Source organism: Vanacampus margaritifer, chromosome 18 (assembly GCF_051991255.1).
Source record: "Vanacampus margaritifer isolate UIUO_Vmar chromosome 18, RoL_Vmar_1.0, whole genome shotgun sequence".
Classification (NCBI taxonomy): domain Eukaryota; kingdom Metazoa; phylum Chordata; class Actinopteri; order Syngnathiformes; family Syngnathidae; genus Vanacampus; species Vanacampus margaritifer.
The window spans coordinates 10051443-10064446 of NC_135449.1; the positions used below are offsets into that span (position 1 = coordinate 10051443).

Below are 13004 nucleotides of genomic sequence, written 5' to 3' on the forward strand. Positions count from 1 at the left end.
ATTGATTCACCTGTCGCCTGAGCAAGTTCGATCCCCCCGCGGGCAGCCATTCGAGCAGTGTCCCAGCGGGTGAGATGATACCCCCCCCCACCCCCCCTCATTTCCTGATTCTCACCCGCCAACCTCTCTATCGCTTGACAGGGCCGTTCGCTTGTCTCTCCTCTTCTCTCACTGTGATAAAGTAGATTTATAGCTGCAATAGTAAGGAAAACTCGCTGAGTGTGTTAACTTTATCTCCAAGGGTACAGAGGCAACAAGGGCATAAGAGTAATGACTGGACTGTGAACATGGATTCGATAGAAACCATTTCATACTGATAAGACACACTGGCTCAGCGGCGGTGACTGACAGAGGCGTTGATGTGGGGCATTAAACCAAGAGCTGTAAACGGAACTTCATAATACCAAGACAGACATAATCCGCATTTGGATCAGCACCAAACGTTATGCCTTCAACCTACCCACCACCTGCATTTGCCTGATTGTTCTCATTAAGTCTCATGCATTATTCACTGACAAAAATTAAGAGTGAAAATGCCCTCGCTTGTATTGTTCACAAAAGTGAACTTCTGCAGTTGCAGTTTTATCTGGAGATAAACTAAAATGTAATGGCTACCTGGTTGCCAGTTGCCACACCACTCACTTTACAACCGAGTTCTGTTCCTACGGTAGTAACCTTACCCAAATGTGTAATCAAGTCAGAATGCACTTTAGTTTATCACAAGTGCAGTATACTGTACACCCATCCATCCAGTTTCTACCGCTGGGGTCGGGTCACGGGGGCAGCAGCTTTAGTAGGGAAGCCCAGACTTCTAATTCTTGAAACTCTCCCGGGGGTTCCCAAGCTGTTCCCAGGCCAGCTGGGAGACAGTCTCTCCTGGGTCAATCCGCGGAACACCTCACCAGAGACACGTCCAGGAAGCATCCTACACAGATGCTCGAGCCACCTCCTGGATGATCGAGCTTCTAACCTTATCTCTAAGGGAGAGCCTGGACACCTTGCGGAGGAAACTCATGTTGGTCACTTGTATCCAGGATCATGTTCTTTCAGTCACGACCCACAGCTCATGACCATAGGTGAGGGTAGGAATGTAGATCGACTGGTAAATTGACTTTTTCGCCTTTGGGCTCAGCGCCTTTACCATGACAAAACGATACAATCCACATCAGAGCAGACTCTGCACTCTCTATTCTTCCCTCATTTGGGAACAAGACTTGAAGATACTGATCAAATTCATACAATAAATCATATTACATTATTTTGGAATGCTACCAAAAATAACCATTTCGACTTTTGATATTTTATGATAGCGTTGCAAAGTGTCTCTAATTTGTCCTATTGTTTTGTCTCTATATTCTGACAGCTGCCAAATACAACGGTGATCTGTACAACAAGCGCAGGCTGATGGTGGAGCTACCGACAAAAGGTGGTCTTCCGCTCCAACCCATGGGCAACTCCCGACCCTCCATGGCCAACATGTCATCGATGACCACCAACCCGATTGCTTCGAACCCCATGGCTTCCCACTCCATGAACCAGATGACCTCCATGACTCCTATGACGTCAATGACACCCATGACTGCTATGACGCCCATGACCTCCCTTGCTCCAATGACTTCTATGACTCCAATGACCTCATTGGGGCCACTGACCCCAGAGCCAGTGGCAACCTATATTACAGAGACGCCCAGAATCACCTCCATGTCGACTCTCCCAACAGACCGACGTATCACTGGAGTAACGTCGTTAAAACCAAACGGCCAAAAACCTAAAAGCAACCACGGCCACGCCACACACGGCTCCCACAGTGCCCTCACTCACCTTCACAGCCACAGTAGCAAGCCGCCAGGACTGGGGACTACCTCCTTGGCACACATGGGGGGTACTATGCCAGGGGGCACATCCCTAGGAATATCCAGGGTCGCCGAGACCCCCATTGGCTCCACCTTTGCAACAATGGGTCGACCATTGGCGTACAGTTCTAATACCATCTCGTCTGGGCATACAGTGGGTATGGGGTTAAGGGGCTGGGATGGGACAGAGACAGTAGGCCGGAGGAAGACCTACGGGCACAAGAGGCCTCAGTGTACGGTGCTGGAAACCGACCAGCTCCATGGCACCAGAGGCCAGAGCCACAGCCAACACTTCCTCCCCACACAGCCCTACTTTGTGACCAACAGCAAGACAGAGGTGACTGTGTGAGCCAGGATATGAGGACCAAGTGTAAAGAATGCATGTGAAATGGTGACACAAGTAAATTCCAAGTGGAGATACCAACACCAGAGTTGGCCAAAAGGTGCAGGTCTGTTTGTTTGTGCGAAGAAGCTAAAGCTTGTTGGTACTTGGTAAAGGATTTCTACACATTTGTGATGCGATAGTGACGTAACGTCTGGTCGGTCAATCTTTACCCATAGAGAGTCCATCACTAAGATCACTGAACGGACTGCTGATTTCTGTCGGACCTTGGTGGTTAAGTTGGTGACATCAGCAACCATAACAATAACAAGCGTAACTTTCAAGTTGTCAAAGTCGTATCTTACAAAAGCATTCCAAAGTAAATGGAAACCTGCTGACAAAGAAATGAATGGGAAGCAAGCCCAAGAAGCAATATAAGGGATCCGATGACAGCACCCGGGCATTGCCAAGTCACAGGAAGTGTCACAGAGTCTGCTTAACAAGCACGGTTGAACTAAACAACATTCCAGTATGTCTCACCACCGGAATCCCTTGATGGGTTCACAACCGACATATGACAAGGGCTCTGGGCTTTGGATTGCAGGCATAGCAGGTTTTGTATTGAGACCATTCCGAAGTCTCTTCATAAGCTTCACAGCTGAAGGTCACCCTTCTCAAAGAAAGCTCCGGCACAGATAATGTTGGGCTGAGGAGTAGGATTGCTGCTGTTCAGCCCTCATCTGCATGCTGACAGCTGGCCCAGAGGTGGGGCCGAGAGGCGGTATCCGGATGCTGCTGCATCATCTTTCTTCCATAATCACACTCAAGTGCATATATTCACATACACATGCGAGCATAAGATTGGGGCCAACCCAGAGCAAACTGTAGAAATGTCAGTCAGCTGGATTTTAGAACTCATTTACTGCTTTGTTTCGTTTGTTTGCTTATGTGATCTGTGCATATTTGTTTAATTGAATTAAATTAAAGTGGAACGAAATATGAAATTTTATTTTAAAGCTACCTGATATATATTAGAGTTAAATCACTCTCTTTTGACTCAATTCCAATCAGAAATACAGATTAAAAGTGGTCAGAATGGGGCCTTCACTAAACTGGGACTGGACGGAACTTTGGGGTGTTAATAAAAAATATAGTAAGTAAGGTTTTCTTGCTATTTGTCTTCCTTCAGTCAGACCAATCAAAAAATGTAGATATTTCGAGTGGAAATTTGTGTCACATAAACCGAGACCATGAACATTGGAGCTTGTGGCCCCGTTCTCTCATCAAAGGTGCTTTCAAAAATAGGCTCTGAGCGCGTTGCTTTACTCAGACCGTTGCTCAAATTTGCCTTTCAGTTATTCAGAGTGCCCCAAACACACGGAGACCAGAAATTGGAAAGGAACGCGCTCTGTCTCAGACATTCCACGAGGACGACGAAGCGTCCACTTAATAACTGTGAAGAAGGCAAAGAACAAGCAACTTCCACCGCAAGAAAGTCAAGTAAATCCTTGTGGAAATGGTTTCCACAAAGATTTGCAAGGCACATCAAAATTCAGGTTAAGGTTATTCGCCTAAAGCGAATGTTTCGTTGTCCTCGTGTGCTGAAGGAGGCAGAAAGACTGCGAAAAGTGAGGGAACACTACAGTATCAAGAGACACTTGACAATTGCTTTAAAAATATTGAATCAAATATCCATAACTGTACTTTAGTTGGACCAAGAGTAAACTCAATTAGTGTTTACGTTTTTATTTGATTTTTTAAAGTACTGACAGATGGCAACGAGGATTGATAAGACCACTTGTGCTCCACATAAAACATCACACCCTGCTGGGGGGGAAAACTCCTATCTGGGTTATTTGACTCAAACACAAAAATAAATTCCATGTCTGTGGAAAAAAAATAGGTCAGATCATTTGAGCGCCTCTCTCAGCCCATTTGCTTTTTTTTTTTTTGCTTTTTTTGTAATGATGCAATCCCTATTAGGTTTCATCATCCACCGTTATCATCTTGACCTCGTAATCAAAACGCTTCAACCTATAAGACCCCTTTCCGCTTGAATTTGAAGGGAGGACAGTGAAACTCCATTAGTAGGATTAAGGATGTGCTAGTAGTGGACATGCAGTTATGTGCTTGGTTTACTATCGCACGTGTTTAGTTTTTTTTTTCATTTATCCCCTTGAATGGAAAGCCTTTGCGGATTTGAGCTGCTTGTATGGGCCACTTATGTAGAAGAGGTTATTAAGAAAGGTGTTTTTAAATGATTGCTTATTAGTGGTTATTGCGTCATCCATGAAAGCTCATCTAGTCTTACAGACACAGCCACTGGAATTATATTAGAGCGGTGGAAGCAATGTGCAAAAAAACAAACATGCATCCATAACCATGATCAAAAAAAAAGAAGCAAAAACCTCAAAAACAAGCAGGACAGCTGGAATTGGTTGCGCTGACGGGTCACGGTTGGTAGGGTCACGGCCACACATGAGTGGGTTCAGGAGGCAGTCATGTTGGAAATTCTCCTATCAGGCAGGCAGCCAGACAAAAAAAAAAAAAAAAGTCATAAAGGTTTACGACGCAATGTGCTAACCATGAGCGACTGTCATTCCGAATGGCCACACGGACTATAATGATGAGACGCTCACTTTTAAGACGAAGATCAAATACAAACATTCCCATATATTTTGACCTTTAAATTGACTTGCTCTTTATATGGCGGGATTTTAAGCTCATTTAACGTTTATATTTAAATGAGTTTTGGGTGACGGTGCAATTGTGGGAGTCAAATTGTCTCTTGCCTGAAGTCAGCCGGGATAGTGATGATAATATGGAGGCATGGATGGGTTATGTGATCATATACATTGGAACAAAGACAGGAAGACGTATCGCAGCCTCCTGTTGCTTTTTGTAACAATTAGTTTGGGTACAATAGCTGAGTAGACGGCAGAGTTGCGATTGATCCAATTAGAGGAATTCAATCCAGATGTGAAGATTTAATGGACCACAGGGCAGCTTTAATTAGCGGCACAGACAGGATTTGGCACACAAATTGCGGGCGGTATTAATATAAAGGGTTCTCGGTTTAAACGGTACCGTCATATGTTCTCACCATATTTATGTTTTTCATTTTGATTGTTATATTTAGGGTTGAAAAGTGTTTTTCTTGCAAACATTTGCGGTAATTATGATGTGACAGTTAAGGGCACATTTCAACAAATGAGAGTTACAGTACAGTATATTGCAAACCGATGATTTTTAGTATAGTTCCTTCTATATCTCAAATCATGAACTTCCTCGATAATACTGAAACACGAAGTTCTCCGTTAGAGATTCCATTTAGATTTTTGACACGATCAGCGGTTTCTTTTTTCTGTGCCTTCTCCCTCTTATAAATCATCATGTCTATCATTTTGGCAGCTAAAAACTCTACCTTACGAGCCTTGGTCAGTAATACTGTGGCTAGTAAATTGTGGAAGAAAAATTATTGAAGATTGTCCATCCTCAGTATCACTCAGAAAAATCAAACGCATCGTCGCCATCTTAAAATAATTGCCAAAGTCTTTTTTTTTTTTGCAATATCATCTCCTCATGATGCAAGTGGTAATTTTTTGGGTTTTCCTGAAAAACTCTGACAAAATTACTTAGGTGATAATATTAAGAAGGCGTCAACATGACTTTAATTAATATTTGAAAATAGCATATCTAATACATATCAAATATTCTGCTTTTACAAAGATTTTGATTGAAATCAAAACTGAACCTTATTACCGTTATGAAGGTAGACTATTTGATGCAGCTCTTTTATTCGATATCATTATACTGTGTAGAGTGGTCATAATGTTGAGGTTGGCCGACGTACATATTAAGGTGATATTTTAGGCCTCTTTTACATCCCATAATCACCAGGTCCTATCATCACCTGAATTCACAAAAGGAGAAATTGCATGGGAATGCTGAAAGCTAAATGCTAATAGCTGAATGCTAAGATTTGAATGCATGTGGACTGCTTAAGAAGTAAATTGAGAGATAAATGATGACATTATGGATACTGGACAATGCACTTTACCAACTGTGCCACCGAGCAGTGTCAGACCACCTGGTAATGATGATAAGTTGTATGTATGGAAGTGGGCGTGGAAAGTGATAGTTCAACGTCTATCCCATTGAAAATGAATGAGGAAAAGTTGATATTTACCGTTAAATTGTGCGAATATTGTAAGTAATGTGGAATCAGGCGATATATAACCCGGGAGGCGTGATTTTTTAAGCAAGTTGAAATTTGAACGGTGTAAATCAGAAGTATTATGTGGGAGTTGTTACACAGCAACAGTGTGGAGAATAAAAATCCCAATAACATAAGCGGGAATGCTTCAGTATTCCCACAATGACTTGAGGAATTTAGTCATTGGTCATGACAGGTTTGGAGTGCAGCATTATTGATAATAATGCTCATTTGGTGCCGCAATAGCTTTCATTCTTGATTCAGCCTGGACTGAATAAACAGACGAGTCGACAACCGTGGCAAGTTCTTCGCCGAGTCTGTGCACTGCGCGTTGTGTCAAATCAATAACAAAGCGCGTGCGAAAGCAAACAGCGCGAATGAGGGAGTGAGGGGTGGCGATTAAGGAAAAGCTCAGAAGCAAACACCTGGCAAACATGCTCACTTTTCCTTGCACCTAAAAAGCACACACACCACAAACACAGAGAAATGTTTGATTTATTTTGTGCTTTCGCCTGGTGTGCGTCTTGCCTTATTCAGAGAATACAAAACTGGTCTTGTGGTCCGATTTCCTTCTAGCTTGATGAGCTCTATTAAAACACACAAAACACCATTCCCATTAGACATGTCACGCTGAAATCGAGCTTCATTGTTGAGAAAACCACACTGCGAAACATCCACTAGGGATTTTCAGTAAGTCGAGCGGAAAAGGGACTTGTGGCCGGAGGGGATTAGGAGCTCTCATTGTGATCTTTAATCACCAAGACCTTAAGAAATACTGGCACGAGGCTGTGCTGAAACTCCACAGTGGCAACACACGACTGACAAGGGACTCAGTGTCAACCCTCGTTTGGGAGGAAGCGTTGAATAATTGATAGTGCTGGAGGTGCGAAGACACTCTGCTTCCCACATGGGAAGTTGGGAATCATGACATGACTGTTTGACAAAAAATCATAGACACAATTAACCCTATAAAGCCTGAACCATGAAATATATGAGAGAAAATTTGGATTATTTGTAAATAGAGTATTTATTGATCCTTTTGAACAAACAAACAATTTTTTTTATTTTTTTAAATCAACTTCCACATATGACTTTTGATTTGTGTCATATATGATACATCCGGTCACAATGCTTTAAATTCGTACATTTATAGCTGCCAAAAATAGAATAATAAACATATCAAACATATTAGTATTTCCAACATTTCCCACTACAGGGAGTCTTCGAGCTACGTCTTTATGGCGCCCGTGCCTCGACCGTAGCACCTTTTTTTCCGTTAATTTCCCACAGTAATCACGCCATTTTAAAGTTATGTAAACGTTGTTGTTACCTCCAGCAACGGACGTCCATCGGCCGGTCGACTCACCATCAGGCGCGTCACATTTCCGTGTTTAAGCTTGAATTAGCTCCGCGCCGCCGTTCGTCAGCAATGAATGTCACGAAACACAAAATATTGGTTCCTGGCGTCTTCCGGGTCACACAATATTTTTTTTTAAATTACTGTACAAAGTATTTTAATGTAAATATCAACTTTAACAGGGAATTCCGACTTAAGTCAAAATTCGGGTTACATCTCCAGCGTAGGAACGGAACTCTGTCGTAACTTGAGGACTCCCTGTATTATTAATAAGTTTAGGTGTCTCTTCTTTCTCAATTGGGGCGATCTTGCAAGTTCGTCAAAGCCGTCAGCTAGGCGATACTGCCCTCTAATGGATTATCCATGCAATGCATGTGTCAGATCATATACTGTACATCAGGTTTTTAATGGGAGAAGAATATTATACTCATGAAATAGAAGGCTCAAAATGTCTTTTCTTTAGTATGATACGTTTGGCGTTATAGGGTTGAAAACAAAAATGACCAAGGAGTATAAATAAGGGCCACATTGAACACAAAAAAACGTAGCAAGTTAAAAGTAAATCTTGTGAAAATAAAACCTTATTTATACAAACATAGTATACGTTTTGTTTTGTTTTTATAATTTAATATAATTGTTGTCTGCATATATTAATTTCCTTAATCACCCATACTTGTCATAAAAAAAAATTAAAAAATCATCTGCATTTTTTGATGGGAACTCAAAAGTATATGTACGGTGGTGACTCTTAAGGGCTCAAACAACTTTAATTAGAAGATTGATTTTTGGAACCACATACAATGTTTACAAGTTTGTATAGCCTCCGTCTGTACAGTATGCGCATTGTTTTCACTTTTGGCTTCAGCACATGACAAAAAACGGAAGAGATGTTTTTGTTTTTTTGTGTTTGCTCCTATGATGTTCTTCATATGTATTGTCAAACAAACGCTAATGCTATGTATCATTTCTGTGAGCAGAAGCAGGAAGCTAGCTGGTGAAAAAAAAAGAGAAAAAAAGCACCAGTTATTGACCCCTGCAATGTCCAGCCAGAGCCAAGGGATTTCCCATAACTGCAGCAGAATCGATAAGCTATTTGTGGGACGATGATTATCCACTAGCAAGCTAATCTTTTCAACTGATTGGCTCGTTTTGTGTGTTCACCGCGTACAATTTGCAAAGATATACGAGATTCAGTTTTCTATTTTTTAATGTCCAGACCAGTTTGTGGTATTTATGCATATGTGTATATGAATACATATGGCCCCGACACTGCATTTACATGTTGCTAGTAAAAGCATATTTTCTATGGTAGAAGCCCATCTCCCACTATTGTTTGCACAGTAGCTTATAATATGCACCGTGATGCCCCGTTGTCCTTTAACCTTTTACTGACTTTGAATTCTGTGAAATGAAGTTATGGGGAAGATGTATTTTGGTACTACTCGACTATTGTTAGAAAAAAACATAGCAGATTTTTTGTCCCAAAATATATTACCATAGTGTTGCTAAGATGGAACTTTTTTTTTTCTTTCCTTTTTACAGGGGGAGGGTTCACGGGGATATTTTTGGTTCTTTTTGTTGGTGATTTGCCATCTAACAATATATTACTATTGTTCTATATACGACTTTCTTACGTGGCAATAAAAAGATGACTTCTGCAAAAAAAAGAAATCATTTGTATTTGTATAGTTTTTTTCTTCTTGGGCCCTTTAACCTTCACCGGCCACTTAATTAGGTCAACTGTGGGCGCGGCAGGGCGCAAATGCCGGCAGATCCCGATTTTCGGATGAGTGCAAGACTTGCTGCATATTTGCCAGATCTCTTTTCTAGGAGTGTCAAAGATGTGTCAATTTGGTGGCAGAGATTTTTGACCTAAAGTTAGTCAGAGATGAGAAATCTACGTCCAGAAACAAAAAATCCTGCCACAGTTTGGCTTTAGCTACAGGTGCTTGTACTCAACTGTCAGGTAAACGAGGTCATTACGAGAAATATCTGTGGCTAAAGCCAAACTCTGGCAGGGGTTTTACTTTCTTGACATGGTTTTCCCATTTCTGAACTTAGTCCTGCTAAGACCATGTCTAAGTGTTAGCACAGGGTAAACAGCTTGACTAACATGACATATTTATTTCATAAATATGTGAACAGCGGTTATCAAGCCCTCTGAATTCAATTCAATTGAATGGCAGAAATCAATTCATTAAACATATTATTAGGGCCCGAGCAGCGAGCGCTGCAAGGTCCCTATTGTTTTTGGTTCAAATTATTATTATTATTATTATTATTGTTGTTTTAGGGATGTTCGATACAACTGTTTTTGAGACCTTCAGTACTTACTAATACCAATACCAAGTGCCGATACCATTAGTACTTTTGATACATAAAATTCCCCCCAAAATAATGTTGTTTTTTTTTAATTACCTCTGCAATTATAGCAAATTTCCTTAAAATTGCATGAAATTAATGGCAATAATTGTTTTCAATTTACTCATTGTTGCATAGAGCACACAATAAAATTAATTTAAAAAAATTGATAAATAAAATGAAACAAATAATCCAGTGGCCAGAAAAAAAAAAGTCCCAATCAAAATATGTGGTTGTACAACTTATTTTTAAGGAATACAGTGAAGTGCAAAGAATTAAATTCAATAAAATAGTGATTCAAGCAATTCAGTAATGTCTACCATGTTAAGAATTCCTCAAACTGTTTAGTGTGTGATGTTTAATAATATATATTTTTTTAAATCCATGCTGTTAATTAATGCTCCGTATTTCTGTTTCACGTTCTCCGTTCGTCATTCATCTCATAGCAGTGCAGTAGTCAATGACGATATACTATATACAAAGATATTTCTGCACTTAAGAGCTTACTAATTTTTTTAGTCCAAATGAAGATTCGTCTTCTCTTACTGACTTCCCCTGTGGCTGTCAATAAATGCAAAATAACCAATTCAGCCTTTGGTTCCTGACCGAAAAAGAGCCACAAAAAGCAGTCGCCAATAACAGTATCGATATCCATCGCGAGTACCGATACCTTGAAATATGGCCCTTAGTAGTATTATATTTTTAAAGCACCCCTGTGACCGACCTTTGAGGATGGGTTCAGAGAATGTAAAAAAAAAAAAAAACACACACAATGTTAAACAGAATATCTTAAGTAAATTTAGCAAATAGCTAGAGAAATAAGGTAACTCATGATGTTTTGGTGTTGAAGCCAGAGTTACGTTACGCTCAGGTGTCAATTCCAAGACTGACTTTCTCACCATTTATCTTCAAAACACTCTTGCTCTCTCTCTCTCTCTCTATATATATATATATATAAAATGATATTTGCAAATCTTGCTGTATTTGTTTCAGGTAAATCCTTTGACAGAAGGCATCGTGCACGCTATTCCTAAATTGTTCACGACAAGCATAACGTTTAATACTACATTGGAGGTGTTACAATATTTGAAGTGCGGGTCCTCTCCTGTTTCCCGTTCTGCTTTACGCCAAGCTCGCAAATGGAAATTGAACTATCGTTGAACCTAACGGAGAACATCCCCGCCACACTCAATCACACCCACTGTTTTGGTTGTAAATTGTTTTACCTTGAAGTGAACCATGCAAGGTATAAAAAGAAAGAAAGAGAGAGGAGGGAAATACTAAAAGCCGTCTTTTAACTGTACTCCAATGGTGCCTTCGGGGCCAAGTCACAGTGGACACATGCAGGTGCACATCGCGCATTTATGCTAATTACACACATTGCTAGTACTTTTGGCAAAGAGAAAAAAAACAGTCCGCAGAAGTGAACTTAAGGTAAAGCTTCCTCCCCTTTGTAGTCCTATCTGTTCTAACTTAAAAAAAAAAAAAAACTTTACATGGAGCTGTTCCTCTACTTTCATCGTCGTCTATATTTAAGCAGCAGAAGCACAACAACTCAACGTCAAGGTGTGATTGAAACTTTGCAGGTGAAGAGGAAATTCCAAAGTTTAATCTCTATAAAGTTATACAATTTGCAATTCAAAATAATTCCTTAAAAGACAAATAAAAAACAAAATGATGAATAGCTGTGATACACTAAAAACAGTTGGGTCAAAAATAACCCAAATTGGGTCAGGAATGGACCGACCCAACCTTTTCAGTTATTTAACCCAAAAAGTTAAGTGAAATTACATTTTTAACCCAATTATTGGGGTTGTTCTGTGGGTTATTCAATTGGCCCAACAGTGTGGGTTAATTGAATAACCCAATTGAATTGGTTTAAAAATGAACCAACCCAACAAGTTACACAAAATTTGGCTAAATTTTTTTAGTTGCTTTGTATGTTATTAATTAAACCCAACTTTTTGGGTTAATTGAATAATCCAATTAAATTGAGTAAAAAAGAAAAAAGAACCAGCCCAACCTTTTGAATTATTTAACCCAAAAAGTTGTCAAATTAAATTAATAACCCACAAAACAATTTGCACCTTTTTTATTTAATTTTGTTTCATCCAGTAGGAACTTGCATAATTATCGTGTTTCAAAGAATTTTATTTGTCTTAATAATTTTTCCGTTTAAACATTTTCTTCTTTTGTACAAAAAAATAAAAAATATTCTAAGTTCAATTATTACCAAAATAATCGTGATCAATTTTTTCTTCATAATCGAGCAACCCTAACTAAAACTGCTTTTACACTGGAAAATATATATTATTTTTTTTGCCTATTATGACATGTTACGAACCAAAACAGTAGCTTAATCATAATCAATGCATCTTCTCAACATTTCTAGGCAAGGTGGGTTTCTTGGGGTGGTATAGCTTTTTGTCTAAATGTGCCCTAACATTGGCTGACAACGCGTATTGTGACATACAGGCTGCAACACTCGTACTGAATCTCACGACATTCTGCAAGTCGTTCTAACATTGTGGCCGCGAGTGTATGTCATTCTCCTCCCCTCAGAGTTAAACATTCCCATCCATATTTATCAAATACAAAAATATTTCCATGACTGCTGAGGAATTACGTTTTACAGCGCCGCACATGAATTTGAAAGTCAAGACGGCTTTTGAGAAAACCACATGATATTTTCATGGCCCAGGGCCCCCAAATCAGCATTTGCGAAAATGAACCACTTCCTCAGTAGCGCAAGAGTCGGGCTCTTCTTATCTGTGAAGAGAAAGTGATGTACAGCCTAGAGGGAAACCCTGACAGTGACGCGGGGACTCACTTTGTCGTCTCGTACCACTGTTTGTTTGAACTGCACATCCAAAGGAGTGCTGCCTCCTAACAGTC

At 40.1% G+C, this 13004-nt stretch overlaps 2 protein-coding genes across 3 annotated transcripts in view; one reads left to right on the forward strand and one right to left on the reverse strand.

Annotated features, from left to right (window-relative positions):
• Nucleotides 1-9419, forward strand: part of shisa9a (shisa family member 9a) — a 55240-nt gene extending 45821 nt beyond the window's left edge. For both annotated transcript variants that reach the window (XM_077550100.1, XM_077550101.1), the window contains exon 4: nt 1364-9419. In XM_077550100.1, coding sequence (XP_077406226.1) covers nt 1364-2202 — 839 coding nt within the window. In that variant the 3' untranslated portion in view covers nt 2203-9419. The remainder of the gene's footprint in view (nt 1-1363) is intronic.
• cpped1 (calcineurin-like phosphoesterase domain containing 1) overlaps nt 1-13004 on the reverse strand; it is a 145281-nt gene that overhangs the window by 93071 nt on the left and 39206 nt on the right. The gene's annotated exons all lie outside the window — the stretch shown is intronic.